This window comes from Panthera pardus, unplaced genomic scaffold, assembly GCF_024362965.1.
Source record: "Panthera pardus isolate Hobbes unplaced genomic scaffold, ASM2436296v1 HiC_scaffold_25, whole genome shotgun sequence".
Classification (NCBI taxonomy): domain Eukaryota; kingdom Metazoa; phylum Chordata; class Mammalia; order Carnivora; family Felidae; genus Panthera; species Panthera pardus.
The window spans coordinates 65988522-66012791 of NW_026526821.1; the positions used below are offsets into that span (position 1 = coordinate 65988522).

The 24270-nt window shown below is 52.0% G+C and overlaps 1 protein-coding gene across 3 annotated transcripts in view; it reads left to right on the forward strand.

Annotated features, from left to right (window-relative positions):
- The window catches only part of TTC7A (tetratricopeptide repeat domain 7A), a 120582-nt gene that overhangs the window by 30242 nt on the left and 66070 nt on the right, over positions 1 to 24270 (forward strand). For 2 of the 3 annotated variants that reach the window (XM_019414117.2, XM_019414327.2), the window contains 5 exons: positions 1316 to 1446; positions 3923 to 4038; positions 14614 to 14692; positions 15466 to 15623; positions 16192 to 16255. In XM_019414117.2, coding sequence (XP_019269662.1) covers positions 1316 to 1446; positions 3923 to 4038; positions 14614 to 14692; positions 15466 to 15623; positions 16192 to 16255 — 548 coding nt within the window. Of the gene's footprint in view, positions 1 to 1315; positions 1447 to 3922; positions 4039 to 13634; positions 13763 to 14613; positions 14693 to 15465; positions 15624 to 16191; positions 16256 to 24270 lie in introns of those variants that run through there. The other variant, XM_019414265.2, reaches the window with a different exon arrangement.

The window sequence follows — 24270 nt, forward strand, 5'->3', positions numbered from 1 at the left end:
CTTCTTGTCTTAAAAAAAACCAAAACTAATGCAAATATAGTTGTTTTCCTTTATGGCTTAACAGCTAATAAGCATAACAGTGCTCTCCCTTCTGGGCTTCTTACCTTTTTTTTTAGGGGGGGGTTCATTTTGGTTTCGTTTGGGGATTTTTTGTTTTGTTTGTTTTTGCTTTAGAGCCATGATTTGATTTGATTAAAAAAAATGGGGGCGCCTGGGTGGCTCAGTCGGTTAAGCGTCCGACTTCGGCTCAGGTCATGATCTCGCGGTCCGTGAGTTCAAGCCCCGCGTCAGGCTCTGTGCTGACCGCTCAGAGCCTGGAGCCTGTTTCAGATTCTGTGTCTCCCTCTCTCTCTGACCCTCCCCCGTTCATGCTCTGTCTCTCTCTGTCTCAAAAATAAATTAAAAAAAAACATTAAAAAAAAATGTAATTGTGGTTTAAAAAAAAAAAAAGCCATAACAAAATGTACCATTGCAAGCATTTGCAGGTGTACAGCTCAATCGTGTTGACTGTATTCACCTTGTGTAGCTTCATTTTCAGGCAGGCTTTCCCTAGCATTTCAGGCTGACCTCCTCCCAGCTTCCCAGCCCCAGTGGAAAAAGTTAAAAGTTCCAGGGCTCATCTTCAGCCAGTCGCTGTGGCCCTGATGATGGGTCTTCCCGGGAGATGGAGTGGGGGCCTCATGCTCTGCAGCTGCAGGAGGGGTGTTCATGGGGAAAGCGAGGCTCTGGGGCCAGAGAACAGGCAGTGGCTGCCTGGAGGGCAGAGGCAGCCGCTATCCACTTCAGTCAGTCTGACCTATGCACAAATAACTTAGGTGAGGTAGAAACTGGTTCCGTGGAAGGGTGCCTGTAAAGTGCCGCCCAGCCTGGGTGCCTGCTGTGTGCAGATACTAGGGACTGCAGTGGTGCAGAAAAGCTCACATTTTGCCCACATGGAGCTTTCGGCTAAAGCGGGAAGAGAAGAGCTGGGCGTAATAACCAGTGTAGATAAATAACCAGTGCCTGGGGGCACTCCTGCAACTTGGAGGGAGGGTCAGGAATGGTTCCTGCGGGAGCTGGCCTGGAAGGGTAGGCAGGAAAGGTGCCACGGTGCAGTTCCCCGTGTGGGGCTTGGGTGTCCCCGCTGTCAGCCCGCAGCTTGACCCCAGCCGCCGCCAATACCACCACCACTGCTTTAGCCTCCTCCTTCCCTGCCACTGTGGACCTTGCCCCTCACTGGCTGCTCCTGAGCCTAGGTCTCCCTGGGTCTGTGGGCAGGGCCTGGGGTTGGGGGGCCGGGGCAGGGCACGTCTAAGGTGCTGTCTTCCTCCCGCAGGCCTCTCCCTAGAACGCCTGCCCAACTCCATTGCTTCCCGCCACCGCCTGACTGAGAGGGAGGAGGAAGTGATCACCTGCTTCGAGAGGGCCTCCTGGATTGCGCAGGTGTTCCTGCAGGAGTTGGAGAAGGTGAGCACTCTGCTTATAGCTGCCTCTATTGAGCGCCTGTCATGCCAAGCCCCCCACTAAGCCTGTGGGTGACCCTTGTGTGTACTAGGATAAGGCACCCTCCGCCCCCGCGACGCCACTCCGCCTCATTGGTTGGAAAGCTTATCACAGTATACCTCTTCTGTCAGAGTGAGACCCTTCGCCTCCACACTCTTCTATTTATTTATTTAATAACTAAATGAGTCCGTACCATTTGTGGGAGCCCAGAGCCTCCTGGATGAGCTCAGCTCGGACGACCAAATGTGACAGCCTTATCTGTACCTGTAAACTTGTGTAATCCTCACAGCAACTGTATGAGGTAGATGTTGTACTTATCCCTAACAGATGAGGTTTAGAGAGATACAACCATTTGCTCACTGTGGTCCCTTTGGAAGAGTTGTTGGCTGGTCCTTGCACTTAGGCATCCTTCCCTCTCCTCAGGTGGCCAGGAAGCTCCCTACTAGATCCCCTCGGGGAGGGGAGGCCTTGGGGCTCTTTGTCCTAGCCTTTCAGAGGCCAGCAGTGCCGGCAAGTCGGGGCCTGGAAGTCTTCAGGCGTCCTCTTCTCCCAGCTCCCCCTTGCAGGGGGGATGGGGGGGGGGCTGTCAGACTGTTGGCAGGACAGTGGTTCTGGTGTTAGCAGATGTTACCCCAGGTCTTCCCTTCTGGGGGGCTCTTGGTTTAATGGGAGGACGGCAGACAGCTATATTTAACAAAGATACTGCTCTTGTGTCAGGCAGTACTCCTGAGTACTTTACAGTCATTCTTGAATTTAACCCTCACACCCACTGGCTGGGATAGGCCCTGTTGTTCCTATTTCCCAAGCGAGAAACCCTGGTTTAGGGAGGAGTTAAATGACTTCCCAGAGTTCAGACAGTTACTAAGTGGCATTGGCAGGACTGGAACCCTGGGAGTGTGGCTCCGGTTACTTGCAGGGGAGAATTCGGGGGTGGTGCCTAGGCATGCTGTTCAGTAGATGGTTCGTAGATGCTGGAAGGCGGGTGCTATATGGCAGAGTAGACCTGGGTTGGCATCCTGAAGGAGGTGGTTATGAGCTGAGAGTCAGAGCCCAGAGACATTTGACCTTACCTACTTTGGCAAGTGCCAAAATGTCAACCCAGCACCTGTTTTGTGACAGGCCTTGTAGGAGGAGTCGTCCAGGCCAAGCCGATTCCCCCAGAGTGGGATTTCTCAACCCTCAGTACTATTGACATCAGGGCCGGATCATTCTTTGCTGTGTGGGGCAACCTTATGTATTATAAAATACAAGTTGTGGCAGCTGAAGATGTCTCCAGATATGCCAAATGTCCCTGGAAGGCAAAATCGCCTCCCTGTTGGGTGTCACTACCCTAGAGTCCTTTTACTTGATTGGGTTTCAGGAGGAAAGGAAAAGTTATTGGGGGACTCAGCAAAAACAGGACTCGAGTGCACTCCCTGGCGGAAGTCCACTTGGAGACTGGCGTGGCTGAGTTGACCTCTGCTGAGGTGACATGGATCACTGCTAGACAACAGTGTTTTAGGAGCTCTTCACATTGGAAATGCATGTGGTTTTGGAGAAGAAAACTTTCATGAAAAAGATGGTCTCCCATTCATCCAGAAGCCCAGGCTTTCGACTTTTATGGTGATGAGCTGTAATGGTGGGCAGGGCTGGAATCAGTGTCCTGTGGCATTGGGCAGACAAATGGGCCCCGGGAGCTAGCTATCTTGGGTCAGGGAAGGGCAGGCCAGAGGACCCTGTGCATTCTCAGAAATGGTGTTGTGTCCCTCCTCAGACCCAGCCCCAAGCTCCAAGGAACTAAGAACCTCTCTTAAATCTACTTCAATTTCTAAAAGACAAGATGGCTCACTGATGAGTGTCTTGGATCAGGGCAGGGAGGTGGCCTAATAAAGGCAGGCCTATCTCAGTGGGGCTGGGTGGTCTTCTTAGAGCTGAGGCTTAAGGACAGCTCATTAATACCACAGTTGCTCCTCAGGCTTCCCTGGAACCAGGAGTCTTAGCCAGCTAGACTGTGCTGACATTCCATGGTTATATGACAGGGACAGTGCCTGGTATATGGTAGACACTCAAGTGTTTGTTGAATGAATGAACCAGGAAGTAGTAGAAATAGCCTGACCCTGTAACTGGCCAGACTGAAGTTTGAGGTCTAGGTGCATGCCAGCTTTGTGACCTTAGGCACTTTCTGAGCCTCAGTTTCCTCATCTATAAAATACAGACAAAACCAGCTTTGTAGGGCTATTGTGGGCATTCAGCATTTGGATGAGGAGAGAGTGTTTTAGACATATTTTAAACAAAAGCAAGTTAGGTTGGATTTAGCCTGAGAATTGCACCATGTGTCCCTGAGGCAGCCAGAGACTTGGGATGGTAACGGGACTGCCACCTCCACCGGGGCTGGCTGTGACCCCAGCCCCTCCAACTCACAACTTTGAGACAGCGGCTCTCTCTGTGTTCCCCTTCCCAGATCACAAATAACACCACATCACGGCATCTGAAAGGCTCTCACCCAGTTGACTATGAGCTCACCTACTTCCTGGAAGCCGCCCTCCAGAGCGCTTATGTGACAAACCTGAAGAAGGGGTAGGTTGCTGGCAGCTAAGCGGGACCTGGACATTTTCCTCTGGGCCGGGGTGTTCCTGACGCCAGTCGTGTGGAGTCTGGCCTCTCGGATCTGGGTGTGTGCATGTGTGTGCTCTCTCGAGAGGATCGGTGGGGGCTGGTGTGTTCACATCTTGTCAGGCTAGGGTACACAGAGGTGCACGCCTGCAGAGGGGGCCAGTCCTGCCCCAGCTGGACCCCTGGCCTGGAAGAGGCCTGTGCTGTCCTCCTCTCTCTCCACCCTACCCTCACTGTTAGATGAGAGGCTGTTGCTCAAGTCCCTGTCTTCTGAATGGTAAGAACAGGGCAGAAAGGTCCCAACCAGGAGGCAGCTGTCACCTGCTCTCATGTGAGAATACTGCCCAGAGCTCCTGATCCATCCCAGCTGCTTAGAAAATCAAAGGCATTGTTATCAGTTCTGTTATTTTTTGTGGCAGTCCACAGCTGGCTAGGCTGTTGGCCCAAACTTGAACTTCGCACCTTGTTTTTTTTCTTTTATTTTTTCAAGTGCTAGGTCAGGGAGGCTGTGGTGTCACCGTTTGGGACATGTGGACCAGGAGGCCCAGAGAGCCAAGGCAGCTTGACCCCCAAGGGTGGGGCTGGCCCCAGAGCCCTGGGCTCCTCGGACCACCCTGTGGCTGGGGAGGTGTGGGACTGAGGGACATCACAGGGACCCTGGGAAGCATGCTGCCTCTGCTCCACCTCCACTGTCTGTGTTCTCTTGTCCTTTTTTGGTTGCTGAACTTCAGTTTTAGAGATACAGTGGCCCGGTGGGCTAGTTCCTGTTTTTACTGCCCAACAGCTGCCACCTGGCTACTTCTCTCTAGCTGCAGACCGCCATTGCCTGGCTCCGCCCACTCCCCCGGGGCACCCTTCTTTCAGCAGGCGTAGCTCTCAGGGATGGATGGGGGATGTGAAGAGATGCCACCTTAGCTGAACCTTTGCAGTGTGGGTCTGCCTCTGCCTGTTTTGGCAAAGAACATCTTAATGGAGCATGGCCATACCTACTGTTTAATATTGTCTCTCTCCCAGAGTGGAGTAGAGAGCAAATCCTAAAATATTTACTGCCTTGCCCTTTGGAGAAAATTTGTTGACTGAAGCCTGCTCTGCGTTTAAGAGGCCCTCGCTCCCAAGGCCTACTGTAGGCACAAAGGGTGAAGGAGCCCTTCTGTATGGTAGACCCTAGGAGTAGATTTTGTAAGGAGGGGGTCTTGGTGATTTCGGGGTCTTGTCCCCTTCATGCTTTCCTTTAACACATATTAATTATCTTAAAATACATGCTGAATTTGTGCAAGGCACTTGGTAAGCACTTTGTTTCATGTGTATTTCATGGTCCTAGCAGTCCTCTGAGGCAGGTGCACTTGTTACATCCCCATTTTACAGGTGGGAAATGGAGGCCCAGAGGACGTAAGTGACTTGTCCTGGGCAGAGCCAGCTGATGCTCCTGCCCAGTAGGCTCCCCTGCCCACAGCAGAAACCCTGGGGTTAATGAGATCCTGCTGCTGCCCTCAGGTGCTCCAGCCTAGTGAGTGTGCTCCAGCTTGGAAGGCATGGCCTCAGCTTCCAGTGTGAAGATTTCAGGGGCACCCTGGCCATCTGGAGGTCACCAAGGCCTGGGAATGGGAGACCACACAGCAACCCTGGGCAGGTTCCTTTTCCACCCTCCAGCTCTGCTTCCTTCCTCAAACAGGGGGTTCCTGTTTGTCCTGTGTGTGTGAGGGGTGTGAGGGTCCAAGGAGAGGCAGGAATGAAAAGACACTTTGAGTACAGAGCTCAGAGCACAGGGAGGGGATTGCTGTCCCCCACCTCTCCGCTGCAGTCCCCTTGAGGCTGCCTGCTGCCCTTCCCCACACCACACTTGCTGCAGGTGTGATGAGGTTAAGGTGACCGTCAAGGACAGCCAGGAAGGAAGGAGGGAGAGAGCCGGCAGTTATCAAGCACCTGCTGTGTGCTAGGCTAGACCATGTGCTCAGTGTACAGCACCCTGTGAAGGAAGTCAGGTGACCCCAGAATTCTTGAGAGCGGACAAAGGACTGGACAAGGTTGAGTAGCTTGCCCCTTAGTGCTCCTAGTGGAAACCCACTAGGATTCCAGCTTTGGATCTGAGCAGCCTTTAAACCCATGCGGTTTACAGTTTGGGAGTGTGTGGGAGAAGGACAGAGCCCTGGAGATGGTTGGGCTGATCCTTGCTCCGCTGACTCAAGGCTGTCTCTGTCCCTCTGGGACCCTGAGTCACCATTCTCAGTGGGTGGCTCCTCTTCCTGAAGCTGGTCCCACCCTCCTGGTGGGGCTGTTCCTCCCTGCCTGTGTTCTGCACACTCTGGCTGTGTGTGTGTGTGCGTGTGAGTGGTGGTGATGCCACCGGCGGTGGACAGAACATTCACCAACCTTCACCCCTCCAGGAAAGCCCAAGTGATATTGTTTTGTTCTTGTCACTCTGCTCCCCACCCTTCATCCTCTTTTCCTCCTAAAACAAATTTCAGTGCTGAAAGCCAGGATGCTGACTCTTCTCCACCCCCCTCCCCCCCACCCCGTGCCTCCCAAATAAAGAGCAATGGAAACTGAATCATCTTTTCTTTCCAAGCAAACAGCCCAAACATTCGAAAGCTTTGGTGTGAGCAGCAGTCCCCGGTTCACGTGGCAACAGCTCAGCCCCTCTGTCCATTTCCTGTGGCCGCATCCAGCCCAGAGGTGGCCCGGGAATGTGACAGATATTTAAAGCGTGGACTGTGTGCCCGGCTGGTCTTTAAATAATTTCTTTACCCCTTTCCTCTTAACAGTAGCTAATACTTGTTGAATACTTGCTGCATGCCAGGCAGAATCCTGTGAACATAGAGGAACTAATAATGTTCCCATTTACTGAAGAAAGGAGAAGGGGAAGTAACTTGCCCAAAGTTGCAGAGCTAACGGGTGGTAGAGGCAGCATGCCTGGTGCTGAATGGGGTCTGTGCCCCCACAGCCCGAGGCCTCCCCTTCCACGCACTCGAAATGGTAGGAGCTTTCATAACTACCCGTTTCGGCCTTCAAGTCAGAGTTACATCTTCCTAGGTGAATCACCAGTTCCAATATTTTTCTTATATGTTTGTTGTTGTTAGGAAGTTCAAACAAACAAAAAGTCACCTTAAGCCAGAGTTCCTCATCCTCAGTACCTGTTGACATTTTGAGCCAGATACCAGTACATTGTAGGCTTTAGCGACATCCCTGGCCTCTACCCACCCACTAGATGCCAGTAGCTCTTCCTGCCCCAAGTGTGACAACCAAAAATGTGTCCAGATGTTGACAAATGTCTTGGGTGGTGGAGGGCTAATCACACCCAGTTGAGAACCACTGTCTTAGCCTAAGTTGCAAGAAGCAGAGGTTCAGGGTAGGTTGGGACCCCGATACCTGACATTGGGTCTTCTCCTCCAGGGCAGCTCTGAAAAGTCTTTTAAGGGTCTCCAGAACCGTTTCCTGCTGACTAAATCCACACCCACACCCACCCCCCACCCCCCGCTCATCTGGGCTTTTGGGGTGTTTGGGAAGGTGATAAAACTATTCCCTATGTTCTGAGAGGTTACAGCCCAGTAGGGGGTAGGGGCTAAGGCAAAAAACAAAAACAAAAAACAAAAAAACCCCCAGAGAACAGCCCAACCATTCATTTCACAGAAGCCTCTGAGAGCCCACCATGAACCAGGCATCCCACCTTACTCAACAGGTTTGAAGCCAGGAACAGGATGAGCTCCCCTCCTTAGGGAGCTTTCTTCCATCCAAGCACTGAGCAGACAGTGAAGGAGCTGAATGTAGCCATCAGAAGTCTAATGGGAGGGAAGGGAGGCAGGGAGGTGGGGGTGCTGCTGGCATAGGGGGGCTCTCAGGGGCCAGGGAGCCTCTCGGTGTTAGAAGACTTCCCTTTGGGCCTAAGGAGCAGGGGGAGATGGTGGGACCTGCTTCTGCGTAGAATCTGCGAGCTGGCACTCATTCCATGTGGGCCTTGGGTAGATCCCGGGGTGCTCTGCCCTTGGGGCCAGATGGCCACAAGCAGTGCCTGGTCCCATGGTCCACCCTTGTCTCTCCAATTGAGGATTTGACATAATTTAAAGGGTATGGTGTTCTCCACTGTGAAAAATGGGGTATGGTGGTATTTGCTTGACCCCCAACAGCTCTTCTTTTATTCTGAGCTTTGGTTAAATCTGGGCCTCAGTATTTTACACTTAGTATGTTTGAGGGACATTCATTTTTTCCAGGGGCCTTGCCCTATTGATCCATCAGTTAATTCCCCCCCAGATGACTTCTTCCCCTTGCTCTGTGGCTGATGACAGGGTTCCTAACTGACCTGGCACTGAAAATACTGACCTAAAAGGACAATCATTCATTGAGAGACCCCCTCCCTAAGGAGGGGACCCTGCGGTTCGATTCCCCTCGCTGCCACCAGAGGGCAACCGTAGACTCTGAGTGGAGCTTTGTCCCAGGTAATTCTGCAGAGCCTGCTGCCAGGAGAGGGCACCTTTCTGACGTGTTCTTATGACTGCGGACAATGGCAGCTGGGCCCAGAGTCCTGGCGGTGGGAGAGGTTTGGTCTCCTTTGCATGAAGCAGCTCCAGGGGTGAGGCAGCAAGGGAAGCCAATGGCGATGCAATACCAGGAAAGCTGACTGTCCCTGTCCGCGGCCCTGACCTCAACTAGGACCTGAGTCTCTGGGCATCTCCCAAGAAACAAGAACATAAACTGACTAGGCTCCTCCCCCAGAGTGGACAAGAGGCCATTCTCTTTGGAGTGGTTTTTTTCCCTTCCTTCTGCCTAGACCTACAGAGCCTTTTCTTGGCTCTGGGCTGGGAATAAGCTTGAGCCATGTGTATTGAACCAGGTGGGCTGTACATTTTGTACATGTTAAAAAAAATTTTTTTTTAACTACTAAAGCAATATGTGCACACTGTACCAAAACCAAACAATAGAGAAGGGAATGTGTGTGCTTTCTAAGGGAGTTTCCTGGGGCTTGGCAGATTGTTCAGCCTTATAAAAGCACTCTCCCTTTCTTGGGGGGTGGGGGGGGTGTGGGTGTGAGTCTGTGTGCGCAACTGCACATGCTTCACCTTGCCAGCTAGGTGCTGAGTCAAGAGGCAGCTAAGGCAGCCTGGGCTGCAGATGGCTGGGGTGGGGTGAGGGTGGGGGGGCTCTGCCCAATGGTGAGGCACCTTAGAAAGCCCGGCCTGCTGTTTGGTATGACCTCGTGAGAGGTGTGTTCGATCAGCAGCAATTTTGTCTTGTCCTCAGCAGCCTCCCACTATCTGTAGTGCTGAGGAGGGCAGGAGACAGATTGTTCTAAGGGGGATTCAGGGGCCAGAGTCATTCAACAGGAAAGCCCAGGAGAGCCTCCTAGTGGCCTGTGTCACTCTTTGGGGCACAGAGACACCTCTGAGGCCCATTGGAGAGAACACACTCTTCCAGCCTCTCATAATGCACAGCCTGTATTTATTGTTAGCACCCACTGCCCATCTCCCACCTTGCTAGAGAGGAAAGATCTCCTTGTCTGGATGTCCTCAGTGCCCTTTTTCTGGGACTTGGGGTGAAGAGGAGAGCTTTAGTGTTTGAAACTGATGATATGGATCTATAGCAGGAGTAAACAGCTTGATAACTATTTGAGCTTCACCTGACCTGGTCTCCTGGTTCAACTCTCCAGCTGTTGGGATCTGCCAACTGGCTGTGCTCTTTGGCCAGAAACCTCTCTTACACAATTAGTGCCAGACCTGAAATGGGGACTTCTGGTCAGGGTCACATGCACCAGTGTCTGTTTAGATTTCATTCAACCATAAATTCCATGCAGATTCTTATTCTCTCAAATCAAACCAAGCCAATAACAAAACAAAACATTTGTTGAGTACCTACTGTATGCAAAACACTTCGCTAAACTCTGAATAAATTGAGTGTGGCTGATTTAACAGACTGTGAGCTCCTTACCTGCAGGCCATGAATGAGACACTCATTCTGTCTCTCAGTTCATTTTATCAGGGCATTTGTTGAATGCCCCTTGTCAACAGGGCTGTTGACCAGGTACTGAATATACAGTAGGTACTTAGTAAAGACTAGTCAATTAGCTGAATTCCAGAAGTCCTGGAGTTCAGATGGCCTGGAAAGGAAAGCATTATCTTTCTCAGGAATAATTTCAGTGTAAAGGGAGTGAAATCTGAACCCTTGGTGCCTATGGTAAGCTCGCCTCTCCCCCTTGGGTATTAGATGGCCTGAAAAGGCAGGCGTCTACCAGGCTTTAATTTTCCCATTGGAAAATGGGAGTTTATTTATTCCACAATGATTTCTTGAGTGCCTTCTATGTGCCAAGCATTGTGCTGGTACCTGGAAGAACCAAGCCAGCCTTACCAGCCTCATCAGAAGCTGTGAAGACTGAATAGGACAAAGCATTTGAAACATCTGTTCGCTGCCTGCTGCTGACGAGGGGCCGGCAGTGGGGGGAGGGGGGAGGGGCGGCAAGAGGTAGAGGGGGGACGCTTGCCACCTAGAGGCCTCCCTAGATGACCCATCACTGCCTGTACATCTCTGTCTTTCTCTTCCTGGCCAGCCAGGAACATGACTTGGGATCAATCACTTCCTGGCTTCTCCACACACAGCCTGCTTCTGGGCCAGGGTTGATCTGAGGCCCTGTTTGAATATTGTTTAAAGTGGCAGCTTTGCTCAGAAAGGTCAGTGTGAGAGACCAGAACAAAGAGATCTTTCAAGCCGCCCTCTCACGGGACTGGGAAAAGCCCCAGCTCTACCTGGCACGGTTAGCGTTAGCTCAGGCTGGTGGGAGAAACCATCTGATTTCCCATTTCCTGGAGGGATGAGCTGAGGCAGAGGGGTGTTCCCAGCATCTTAGAACAGGTCGAGGCCTGTTGAGAGCCTGAATCTCTCCCCATACAGCCCTGGCCACTGAAGCCTCTGTATTGGTTTTTCTCTTTATGTGTATTCAATAAAAATTGGGATTTACCCCAAAGATGCCCAAGGGTAATTATTTGCTGTGCTAAAGAATTCCTGGGAGCTTATTGAGATACCAGAATCCCTTACAGATTTGAAAATAGTAAAATTACACAACTTTTGGGACATAGGATCTTGTGAAGATGCAGTTTTGATTCCTTAATTGTGTGTGTATTGGGGGGAGGCAGGATCCCTGAGAGCCTGCATTTCTCTGAATCCCCTGAGCGATGCCAGTGCCGCCGGTCTGGGAGCCCTCTTCCAGTGTTGATGATGTGGAGACTAAAGGCAGGGAGAGAACAGTCCTTGGGCTGGAGTGGGAAAGAGAGGCCATAGTCCCTCTTGGCTCTGGGCTCCTGGTAGCAGCCTGGGCCAGGCTGCCAGGGAGGAAGCTGGCAGGGAGTCCACAGAGTGGAAAATCACCCACAAGTCCCAGGAGCTACCAGCTATCTCTGGGCCATAAGGCCCTGGGGCAGTCCCAGGGTGCAGCCCCTAGGTCCAGCCTTGCCCCAGCCTGTGGCCATTGGCCCAGCTTCCTGGGCATTGCTCTCCTACAGACTTCCCAGAGCCAGCCAGTCCTGCTCTCTTCTGGGAGCTCATGCAGTCTGTCTTTTCTGTCTCCTGGTGGTGGCTGATGTTGAGCTCTCCCCTCAGCTGGCCTGGCCGACGGCCTGCTGTCCAACTCTGGGTTCTTTTCTAAGGCAGAGGCCTCAGTGGGACTGAAGGGCCTCTCCTGCAGACTCCTCCTACTTGGGCTCCTGGGGACTGCCAGTCTGTCCCTGGGTGTGATTTGTCTATGGGGAATCCTGCTTATATGTCCCCTGGGGAGGCAGGGGCTGGTGGAAGGCGAAAGATGGACTTAGAGCTGGAAGATCCCCTCAGGTACTACTGTCCCTTGCCCCCTACTCTTTCGGTCCCAAACTTCAATGCAAAATAATGTGGCAAATGAAAACATAATGTAATGTCATCTTTAGGACCCAAATTAAAAGGAGAAAGGAAAATAACTAATATTTAGTGAGCCTCTACCACATGCCTGGGTGTGTTTGGGCTTCACGTATGTTCATCTTCCTGACTGCACTATGAGTAAGTGAGGAATCCTCCTATGGATGGGAGATGAGAATCAGAGTGGCTGCTTCACTTTCCCAAGATCACAGATTCAGAATCTGGCTGCAAAGCTGGACTTTCCATGTCAAGTTGTCCCTTCTGGAACCTGGCTTCTTACTTAGCATAGGGGAACTGGAAGACACTGAGGATCAGGTAAACCAGTGGTTTTCAAAACTGAATGTTCATTGGAAGCCCTTGAGGACTTGATAAAGCCCAGACTGCCGGGCTCTGCCCCAGAGTTTCTGATACAGTGGGTCTGGAGTGGGGGCCTCAGACTTTGCATTGTTAATAAGTTCCCAGGATGCTGATGCTGCTGGTCCAGGGACCACACTTTGAGAACCTGTGGTCTAATCTATTCTTTCCCAAGCTCTACCTCTAGTGATACACAATGTGGCTTTGAGTGATATACAGACTAACTTTTTATAAGTACTTCTATATTTAATACCTATTTCCAAAAAAAAAAACCCTAGCATACCAAATCCCTAATTTCAGGTATTTTTTTATGAAAGTATTTACTAAAGTAAAAAAGAAGATGTAAAGGAAAGTATTGCATATATAATAACACTGATGGTGTGCAGCTAGTAGCAACAATCACAAATGTGATATGCAGATGACAGAAATCTAGGAGACACTGTCCAAACTGAAGTCCTGATTTTGTAGAGGAGGAGACGGTACACAGCCCACAGGTGAGCCCCTCCTCAGGCTACATGGTATCTGTAGCAGTACCCAAACTTGACTCGTCTCTAAGGGCTTCCTGTGGCTTCCTGTCCTGTTTGCCCCTCGTCTCTGTGGCTTCCTGTCCTGTTTGCCCCTCTTGGTTTGAAGAACCAAGCTTCTGAAGGAAGCTCTGGACAGACTAGGAAAGGTCATTGTGACTCTGACTCTATCCCAGGGGTCTTTACCTCCATTCTCAGCCCCACAAACGAGGATCTGTGTTTATAATGTTAGTCGTTTGCACATTTTTACTTTCTTCTCTGAAACCAGAGGTTCCCAGAAGGCAGGGACTTGGTCTGCAAATTTTTCTTTTTATGGCCCCACACCCCAAAGCTCCTAAGAATCTGTTTTGTGCATGAAAGTTGCGGGAGGGGCTCCTGTGACTTCCCTAGCTGCCACCTTTGGCTCTTCACCCCTCTGTAGTCTTTCACTTCTGAATTTGACCACCCGGCAGCCTCTGCTTTCCCTGTGAGCTGTGATCCAGGGAACCCCCACAGGAAATGAGAAGGGTGGTGCTCAAACATTTGCTGAGCACATGCTGTGTGCCAGGAGCTGTGCTAGTGCTGAGCTTCAGCAGCAGGACTGGAGCCCTGCCCTTGGAGAGCACAACACACCAAGGGTCAGCCCATGAATGGAAACTGACCACACAGTGTCAAGCTTCAGAAGAGGAATTAACAGGGTGCAAGAGGGACGCAGGCAAAAAGGGTGAGCATGGGGAGGAGTTTGGGCTGGCTGCAAGGAGGAAGTGATATTGGAAAGGCTTTCTGAGGGTGAATGAGGAAGGGCTGTTTAAGGCAGTGGGAGGAGCCTGTGCCAAGACTTGACATAGGTCACCTGGGTCGGTTGTTCAAAATGGACCTGAGTGGCAGGAGATGAGATGGGAGAGAGGCAAGGGGGCAGTCCCTTCAGCCCCGCAATACCTTGCTGAGGACCTAGACTGGATTCTGTGAGCCCTGGGGGTGCTGACGAAGGGACCAGCCTGGGGAGGAACAAGATGACTTTTGTCTGTCAAGTGGACCCCTCCAGGGGTGATGGAGCAGTGTTTCAAACTGCAGGCCACAACTAGTGGGTTGTGCAAACTAGTGGGCTGCAAGTTCTTTTCAGTGGGCTGCAGCCAGCATTTTTAAAAAGAGGAGTAGAGGGAGACATAAAATAGAAAATACCAGAGTAGACGGCACACAGTAGAGCTAGGTAATGTGTCAAGAAACTTGCTTCAGTTTTATGTAAGGAAAGTGTGTGCATACTGGGTTGCAATTTAAAATGTATATTTTACTTTCGGTCACACTTTAAAAAGCTTGCAAATTATTTCAGGGCCCAGAGAGCTGGCAGGGGCTGGGGGGGGGGGGCAGGTGATACTGGCCTTTGTGGTGATGCATGCTGGTCTAGGGCTCTGGTGATGGGGACTGAGAGGTGAGGATGGACCCCAGCATTGACCAGGTGTGGTGGGTGAAGATGAAGAATTTGAGGTTGATTCAAGTCAGAAAGTCTGACACCAGCCAAGACTTTGGGGCCAAGACAGCATCTTGTTTGAAATATTCCATCTTGGTCCCCTTCTGGTAGTGAATGGGAAGCCTGGGTTCCTGGGGGACTGTGAGGGAGAGGGATCCTTCTTATTCTCTGATCAACTACATCCTGGGCTTCTAGGATCCTGGTGTTACAACTCTGACCTTTCATTCCAACTGACTGTTTTCAAGTAAAACTCTAATGGGCCAGCTTCTGCTTACATCTACAGGTTTGATGATGGTGTCTGTGGGAGCTAGGCTGGTAATGACCCTGCTTCTGCTGTCTTCCCTCTAGGAACATCGTGAAAGGGATGAGAGAGCTCCGGGAGGTCCTACGCACCGTGGAGACCAAAGCAACTCAGAACTTCAAAGTGGTAATAACACACGGCTGAGGCCTCGGGGTTGGGTGCTGGCTGTGGCTGGCCTGTTCAGGGCTCACTTTCAGTGGGAGACAACAGAAGTGCTAGCAGGCAGCCTATGAATCAGGGATGATAGTGTGTCCCACGCATGCTTCTCCTCTCCCTGTCTGTGCTCATGGCAGACATTGTTAATCAATCTCCGCATTCTCTCCCACTACGTCTGGGAGGCACTGTCAGCATCCTTGTCACAGCACTGCCCACAGCCCCTAGCGTTAGATCAGAGTTAAAACCTAATGTCATCCCTTCCTAGCAAGGTGCTGCACCAATTCTTAGGGATTGTTTATGAACCTAATAAATAACCTGGACTCACTTTCCTGCCCCAATTCAGGTCTACTTTCTCAGGCTTTGATTCACCCAAAGTCAGAGCCACAGCTGCTTCTCACTCTAGAATTTTTGGTCAAATATCAGAAAGCCATTTGGTCGAGAGAGAGCTGCCGTGCCAGTGGCTTTATGCTCTGCAAGGGCTTGCTGAATACTCAGAGCAGTGCTGGGCTCCATGGGGCCAGAGGAGGAGGAAACATATGTCTTGTCTAGGAGAGGAAAGAGGACAGGAGATGAAGTAGAAGCCATCAAAGGCCAACAGGAGGGGTGCTGGAAACAGAACAGGGGGCTCCTCGGGGGTGGAGAGGCAGGCCTCCTGAAGGGGCAGCACACTGCAAACAAAGGCAAGCGGATTTGGCCGGGTGGTGGAGGGCGTTCCAGGTCTGACTTCCTCCCTTTTCTGCCAGATGGCGGCCAAGCATCTGGCGGGGGTCCTGCTACATTCCTTGAGTGAGGAGTGCTACTGGAGCCCCCTGTCCCTCCCGCTGCCTGAGTTCATGAGCAAGGAGGAGAACTCCTTCATCACGCAGGCCCTGCGGAAGCCTCACCTCTACGAAGGAGACAAGTAAGCTCTGCTGGTCTCATGCCACACTTGGGGTTCGGCCCTGCCGACGTCCCCTCTCTCTGCCCTGCACTTGCCCCAGCTGCCACCCAGCTCACTGCCAGGCAGGCAGCAGCGGGAGCCAGATAGACCAGGGAAGACAGTCTCAGGATGGGGTTGGGAAGAGAATTCTCTAAGGCATCCGAAGATCGAATTATTTGGAGGGTATCTGCCTTTCTACTAGTCTTTGTGTGCCTTCTCTTGTATTTGTTTAATAACCGAAAGTGGGATTTGTGCTCCTGGCTCCCTGCCCCAGCTGTTTCACGCAGCACTGGGTGCTGGAAGGGACATTTCTTCCCCTGGAGCATCTGCAGTATTTCTGGCCCCACCACCCACCCCAGTCTTTCAGATCCATAACTCTGGGGCTTGATAAAGAGCTGCAGGTGCTATCCGGTGCCTGTGAATTATGCAGGAGCGGGTCACCTTACCGGGGCAGCTGCTGACTCTGGGGCAGAAAGGCCGGTGTGGCAGGCCGGCTGCACTGCTTTGAGAGGGCTGTGCTGGAGCCAGGGCCACCGTTTGTGTCTTTCAGCCTCTACTGCCCGAAGGATAATATTGAGGAAGCCCTCCTGCTGCTCCTCATCAGTGAGTCCATGGTAAGCTCCAGGGCTTTCCTTCACTGCCCCCATGGGGTAGGGCTGCAGGGCTCAGGCACAGGCCACAGGGTCCTGACCCAGCTCAGCCTCCCACAGACATCCATAAAGCAGGATTCTTGGACTTGTGCCCCACACTGGGGCGAGGCTCCCTAGGCTACTAGGTTTGGGTCTGGTGCACAGACTGTATTTGGGGGCCTGAGTAGGGACTGAGTTGAGTCCTCAACACCTCTTCTGGGATTCCAAAAGACAATTATCAGTAAGTCATGAGTGTGCACTGAGCAGCCTTGTGCTGATTCTGGGGCAAATGTGAGGGAGTGGAAGGAGCATGCACTTTCGAGGCACAAGGTCTGGATTCAGCTTCCAGCTCTGCCAGCTGTCACCTGAGGGCCGTGGGCAAATCTAGTGCCTTTGAGCCTCAGTTCCTTCCCCTGTTAGATGATAGTAGTGCACAGAGGTAAGTGTGCCTGTAGAAGGAATTCAGTCATTCACGCAACTATTTATTATCATCTACTTTGTGCCAGGCCCTGTTCCGGAAGCCAGAAAGGCAGCAGCAACCAAGCGGAGAAAAGTCTCCACCCTCATGGACCTTATATTCTAGTGAGGGAGGTGGACAATGAATTAATCAACCACTGCAATGTCCAGGGTGCTAGTGTCTGAGTACTGTGGAGAAATAAAGCAGAGGAGGGATAAAGTGTGCTGGACAAAGTGTGCAGGAAGTGCTCTTTGGATGTTTTCATAAGACCCATTTCCCCTGCCTCAGGCAGGGAGATGAGCCCCCCCCCCCACCACACACACACATACACACACAGACACGTGTTCACACATACACACGCATGGACCCTGGAGCCTCAGCGGAGGAGAGAGTGTGGCCCAGGGGATGGTGAGAAGGACGGCCTGGACTGGACGGAGGGAGGCGGAGGAGGGGTGTGCTGGAGCAGCGAAGCCAGAGGGTGCAGGTGCTGCCCACGTGGTGTGCTTGGGTGGAGTCCAAGGCTGCATGTCAGCCCTCTGGCTAAGGGGTCCCTCAGAGCTTGTGAGCTGGGGACACCCCACCTCCCCCCAGGTTGGGGACTCAATTTGCTAAATTGGCACATCTGAGAGCAGCTTGTAGAAGTGGAGTTTAAGAAACCAAGACCCCATGAGCTGGGTCCCTGAAGAGCCTGAAACTAATATTCCTCTGGACACCTGGGACAGTGCAGTAATAGGACTTGTTCAGAGAGCTTTGGTCAGTGGGTTTCTTCCACCTCACCAGGTCTGCCAGCAGGGAGGCAGGAGAGGGACACTGGACTGGGGCAGCGAGAGATAATAGCCTTCCTTAGCCAGGCCATGGTCCAGAAGGTTTGCAGGGTCATGCTGGTGAGGGGGTGAGTGGTTGCTCGAAGAAGGGGCATCTAGCTGGTTAGCCCGAGGTGAGGATAGAAATACCAAGTGCAGGGTTTGATTTTCATGGGAGAACAATGCTCTTTTCATGGAAAATGGGCCCCCACTCTAACCACAGACTGAGCCCCAGTTTCTACTTCTGGCATCTCAGACATAGACTGGTACCCCACCCTGCCCCCACCCACACACCTGAGCCATCTCACCACCTACCACTCTCGGATGAGACTGCACTGAAGTCATATGTCTCGGGAAACCCCCCTTCCCATGCTGAGGAATGACAGGTGGGAGGCAAAAAGGCGAAAGCAGGAACATTTCATAGGTCCTTTCTCTGCCAGGTTCTGAGCCAATTATCTCATAGAGAGAAGCCTTATGTTGAGCCATGTGAAAAAAATAACCATTTCATATGGTTCAGTCTAGTACTAATATGTTCTCATTGTGCAGATGAGAAAAGTAAGGTCCAGGGCAGGTTTGTGTCTTGGTCAAGGTCACATGCTAATAATCTTCACAGCCATGAATTGAATGATGTCCACCTCCCTAAATAACTTCCAAAACACAGGCCATGGAGCCCAAGCCCTGGACTGCAGTCTGGATTCTGCCACTTACAAACTGCTCTGATTCTTGGCTCCCTCATCTGTAAAAAGGCCAAGGGGGTAGTTTCGAAGATCAAATGAGACGAGGCTCAGGGAGGGCTTTGCAAGCAGGAACGTGCCTGTCGATGTGAGATGGCAGGGACCGAGGCTGGACTCTGTCTCCCTTAGCCATTTTTGGTGGCCTCTGCCTGATCTGGGAGCCCAGGACCAGAGTTCAGATGCCCTTCCATTAGATTATCCCCCCGCCCAACCCCAAACCCTCAAACTACCCTACTATATCTCCAAGTAGAGAATGGCCTTTTACTAAAAAATGGCCTACATCTGGAGCCAAAGTGAATTTTCCTAAACGTGGGATTTCTCTCCAAGAAGCTCCTGCCCTTTTGCAAGAGGCCGTGTGACTTGTTGGCCTGCCCAGGAGACTCAGAGGGTGCAGGCCGGCTGGCCAGGTGGTGTCCTGGGAATTCCTGTAGCACACAAAGCAGAGGAAGTGCCCAGACGCTGTGTGCACTGGGCTGGGAGGAGGCACTCTTCCAGGGCTGGCTGGTTTGTTTCCTCTTGCTCACACCCAGCCTGTCACATGTCTAGAAACTTTAGGAATCTGGGGGAGAGCTTTGGTGTCTCATCTACAGAGGGCTTTCCACCTGGGATCTGGATCTGGCTTCTGTGGCTCAGAGCGGTTTCTCAGAGAGACCAAATAGCCTCTGACTTCTCCCTTGCCCTTGTTTCGTACCCTCTTCCCCTGCGGGTCACATTTTCAATCAGGTGTGGACACCACTATTCCAGCCTCCTGGGCTCTGATCCCTTAGCTGAACCCTGAGGCTCAGCCTGGCTTCCATGTACCTGTGGGGTTTTCCTCATCTCCCTTTGATGCTGGCTGGGCTTGGCTGCAGATGATAGGGAGAAGCCTCTAGAACAGCAGCTGGCTGCCTTGGCTGCTACTTGGGTTTTCCTGATACGTGCCGAATTCATTATGCTGTGGTAAAAGCTACCCCAGCAGAGCCAGCCCAGGAGACATAATCATGAAAGCTTTCCACCTCTAGGATCACCAGAGCAGCTGCTCTGGGAAACGGTGTCCACAGGTTTCTTGAGCATGTCAGCCCCTATTTTGTGGTTTGGAACTCAGAGTAGTAGCTTGCAAGCAGTCTTGAGCTTGGGGCTGTTACCTTAGATACGGTTTTTGTTACAGGCCAGCCAAACGTGATCAGAATGAATAGGGAATCCCCTTGTCTTTCAAGAGGTAAATAGAAACCGTACAAGTGCTTTCACAGAAATGCAAGGGATGTGAGTTATAACTGGTTGAAGAAGATTTGTGTTTTAGACCTAGTTTTGAGTCTTTGGGGCCAAAAGGACATTTTGTTTTATTGTTTTATTTTTTACTTATTAAAAAAAATTTTTTTAATGCTTATCTTTGAGAGAAAGAGAGACAGAGCATGAGCGGGGGAGGGGCAGAGAAAGAGGGAGACCCAGAATCCAAAGCAGGCTCCAGGCTCAGAGCTGTCAGCACAGAGCCCGATGCGGGGCTCGAGCTCACAAAATGCAAGATCATGACCTGAGCTGAAGTCAGACTTTTAGCCAACTGAGCCACCCAGGTGCCCCCAAAAGGACATTTTAAAATTCATCCATCCACCCACCTGTTTGCTTATCCATCCTTCCATCCATGTGTCCATCCATCTAGTCTTGTTAGAGAAGCTACAACATACCAGGCCATGCCCAGCACCAGAGAAACAATGATGAGGAGTTCAGTCACAGCCCCCAATTCCACCTACTTCCACCCTTTATCCAGGGAGCTGGAGAATCCTGGTCCCCATATCAGGAGGAATCCCTCCACCCCCATCTGCTGAAGCCCAAGTATGTATTTTAGTTTTTAAAAGAATCCTATATCAAAAACTAGTCTAATTTTCTCAAACAGTTGGGGAACCAGCAAGTACAGAAATCTTGATCATTTCTACAATACTGATCTAGGCATAAAATATATGCTAAGGCAGACAATCTGTGGGTCCCTGTTTCATTCAGCTGGTGGAGAAGTTGCTGCTGGTATCAGGTGCTTGGAAACTAAAAAGGCACAAAGGCCTGGTGTTGAGTGAGAACGGGGTGGACGAGTAAGCCTCTGGGGACCAGGACCCTGCAGCTTAACTAACTGTGCCATGCCCAGTGTCAGACACCCAGCAGTCTGAGTCTGGAATTTGCCATTCACAATCTGTGTGGCCTGGACAAGGTTCTTACCTCCCTGATCCTTGGTTTTCTCCTCTGTAAAATGAGACTAATAAGTCCTCTCTTGCACAGAAAAAGCAAGAAAATGAACACAAGGCGCCTAGTACATTGTAGATGTTCACCATGCATTTGTTTTGTCCTGATAAATACTTGGCTCCAGCTCAGTCATTTTAGAATATGTTGAGGCTCAGTTCTGGTTGGGACATAAATTGGTTTGAGGATACCATTCAGTTTAAAAAAAAGAAAGAAAAGAAAAGAGAAAAGAAGAGAAAAGAAAAGAGGAAAAGAAAGTGCTTCTTGGGCTTGATTCCATTTGGGACTCAGCAGATGAGCACAGATCGTTCCAGCATTTGGCACCTGGTTTGCTTTAACACGAGGCCCTGTGCTGCTGCAGACTGTGATGGTAAAGGGTCTGATAATGCTGCCAGCTCGGAACAGTCGGTTCAGTAGAGGTGGGAGAGCCTCTCGCCCTCGCTGGCAGGAAGAGCTGCGATTTCTGCCGCAGAAGCCTGATGCAGCAGGAGAGTGGGGGCTGGCGTGGGCCTGGCCCGGGTTGCTGCGTAGATGGGACACGTCACAGAGCATGTTATTTCTTGGCTCTGTGGACCAGCAGCTTGAGAGCCGTGGTAATTATGTCTGCTGGTGGGGGACGAGAGCACAAGCAGAACATGACAGTGCCCTCCAGGGAGGGGCAGGTGCCAGTCGCAGATGCTGCTGGGAGACTCCTTTCCGGGGTGCTTTTGTAGGGTGGCAGCAGCAGGCCCTGAGACCGGGTCCTTGGCCGGTGGAGCAGCTGTGTCTGAGAACACGGCTGGACCCATTGCCCGAGGGGCTTTTTTCCTGATTGGAATGCCCAGCCTTGTGTTTTGCTTTGGTTCCTTTATAAGCAGAGCCATCCCAGGGCTTCTGTTGGATTGGACGAGGCTACTGGACACTTCTTCAGAGGCCTCCGGGGGTGAAGTCAGAATGTCTAGGCTCTAATCTGGGTCCCACCTATCTGTATGCCTTGGGGAGCCTCCCTGGGCCTCAGTCTTCTCATCCGTAAAATAGGATAGTAGTGCATGAGGTCATTGTGAGATGCTTACAGAGTACTCAACAAAGTTAGTTCCCTTTACTTCTCTTACCCTGTTTGTGTCCAGGATTAGAGAGGAGAAATGGGACCAGGTGGAAGCGAAGGTCAGTGTGGTCTGAGGCCCTGCAGTCAGCATAAGGTCAGGACCAGAGGCAGGCAGAAGCTGTCCTGGACTGGCTGTTGAAGGCGCAGCCTTAACTCTCGGGGACCTTGCACAATGAGTTCACCTTCTGGGACTCAGTTTCCCATCTGCCCAGGGGGCATAGCAGTTCCCCCTGCCCCTCCCTGGAGTTACTGTGAGGCTGGATGAGATGTGACAGATGTGACCCTGAAAAGGTGACATGCAGCACACGTGAAGGATGACTGTTGGAAGAGGAGTCTCCTGCCTCAGCTTTCACACGGGCTGGCCTGCCTGGAGACCTGGCAGTTGTCTCGCTGACCTCCTGGGAGGCCCTACACTTGCTTCATGGATCCTTCTCCAAACACCAGATATGGGTCATGCTGGCAGTAATGAGCTATTGGATGATGGGGGTGGGGAAGAACATTCTTCTTTGCTTTTCCTCTTTTGACTTGCAGAGGGCCTGCGTGAATGCCCTCAGTTTGGAGGGGGCTTCCATGGGGAGACAGCCAGAGGGCCCAGGTTGGGAGAAGGTACAGCTCACAAGCCCTGCCTGGGACAGAATTCGTGGACCAGACAAGGACAGGGAATCTCCAGAGGCGGAAGGTCCTGGTGGTTGTGCTGGGAGAATATTCTGTGTTACGCCCAGCCTAGTAAGGATGGTGATGGTGAGAAGAGTATTTAGTGTCTACATATTGCTTTATGGGTCTTGGTGCATTCATATCTGTCACTGCATTTGATCTGAAGGATTTCCTAGCAAGGCCATTTGGATGGTGGAGGAAAAGAGTGGCTGGGACTAGTTCAAAGGTTGCTCGTGAATCTTGTAGTATCGCTGGCCTGAGGGTGGTGAGCCCAGGGGAGGAAGAACAGCACACTCAGAGCACACAGGCAGTGACCAGAAGTCCCTAAAGTGTCTGAGGCTCCGCCCTCCATGCGGCACATGAATCCCTGCCCTGTTGCTAACCCCCACAGCTTCCTTCCTTTTGCCCTGTTTCCCCCACCCGGCGGGCGAGCACCACTGTAGCATTTCACCGCAGCCCTGCCCCAAAGCCATAGCAACTGGGGCAAACTTCTGCTTTTGGCTTTCTTTTGGGGAACATGCTTCCCTTTTGACACAGGCACCAGGTCCCGAGGACCCCTGAGGAGACCCCTTCCCTGCTGTCTACCTTCTGGGGAGGCCAGCCCCCAGGCTGAGGAGATGCTCAGATCTGTTCCTGGACTTCTGACTCAATCCATGCCCAGTGCTGGAAATCCACCGCTCCCATCCCCCACGCATACATTCAGAGACACTGTTGTCTTCAAAGGCAAGGTCTAGGGCAAGAGAAGAAAGTTTCCACACTAGGTCCAGAAATCTTTCTCTCTCAGCATCATTGTACAGACATGGACCAAGGAAGGTGCTGGAGACAGCGAGACATCCCTGCCCCAAGAACCCCCAAGAACTGTTGAGCATACAGGGGCTGGGGTCTGTGTGTCATGCTGGGAGAGGACACGGGCAGGGGGCCTTGCCTGGTGGGATAAGTCAGGTCAACACCTGAAGGAACAGGTACGTGAGTTGGGTTGTAAGGAGCCAGGGGGCATCCAGATTGACAGAGGTTACAGACTGTCTGTCCATGGTGCAGAGAGGGAGCTGAAGGAGTCCCATGGGGCAGGGGGACAGTTGGGAGCTGGTTGTGGGAGTAGCTGGCCAGGTGAGCAGGACCTCATGGCGAAGGGCCTCATGGCAGCCACAGAAGAGGAGGTTTGACTTTGTCCTGGAGCAGTCTGGAGGGGGTTGGGAGTTGAGGTCTGCAGGGGCTGTTCTTCAAGGACAGGCCAACCAGAGTTGAGGCTTCGGTCATAGCTCACTGCTCACCATCCCCAGAAGGATATTGGTATGCATGGGTAGCTTCCTAGGTCCTGCATGTGCCCAGCCAGGCATCTCCCCACTCCCCACAGAAAAGCCCCCCAACCCCACTCCACCACAGGCTGCCAGTGTTGCCCCCTTTCCATTAGGACCCCTCTCCCACCCAAGCTCTAGGTCAAATTCCACTGGGCGCAAGTACTGTTGCTGCTTCCAGAAGGTTCCACGGCCCCTCCCTGAGGGCAGGGTCTGTACCTCCCGTCCTCTCATTGTCCCCCACCCCTGTCATTGCTGCCTGGCAAAGTCACCTCTCTGGGCCCCACCCTCAGTGGCCAGAGCTGGGGAGCTGCTGGAGGGGAAGGCCGGAAGTGGTGGAGGGGGGAGGTACATGGCCAGTGTTGTGTTCCTGCTCTGCTTAGAGAAATAGCTCCTGCCAAGCCTCTCAGAATTTCTTCTCTCTTCCTGATGGTGCCTGTGTGGGTGGATTTCACTGAGAAGGAGAGGGATTTCTCTGGCACTTTCCCTCTCTGCTCCTCTCCCTTAACCCTTTGGAGTTCCTGACCAGCTCTTGTTTATCCAGCTGGCACCAGTGCTCATCCTTTCTGGGGATCTCCTGGCCTCTCCGGCCTTCTCCTGGGACTGGTACATGTACATGGTGGGGGCGGGGGGGAGGGTTGGCAGCCCTCACCTATTGTGGCTGGAGGAACAGCCATCAGAGCCCCTGGCCACTGCCTTGCCTTCCTGAAATGCCCCCATGGGTGAGTTACTTCCTTGGGTCTTACAGGCATTTTGGCTTCCAGAAGA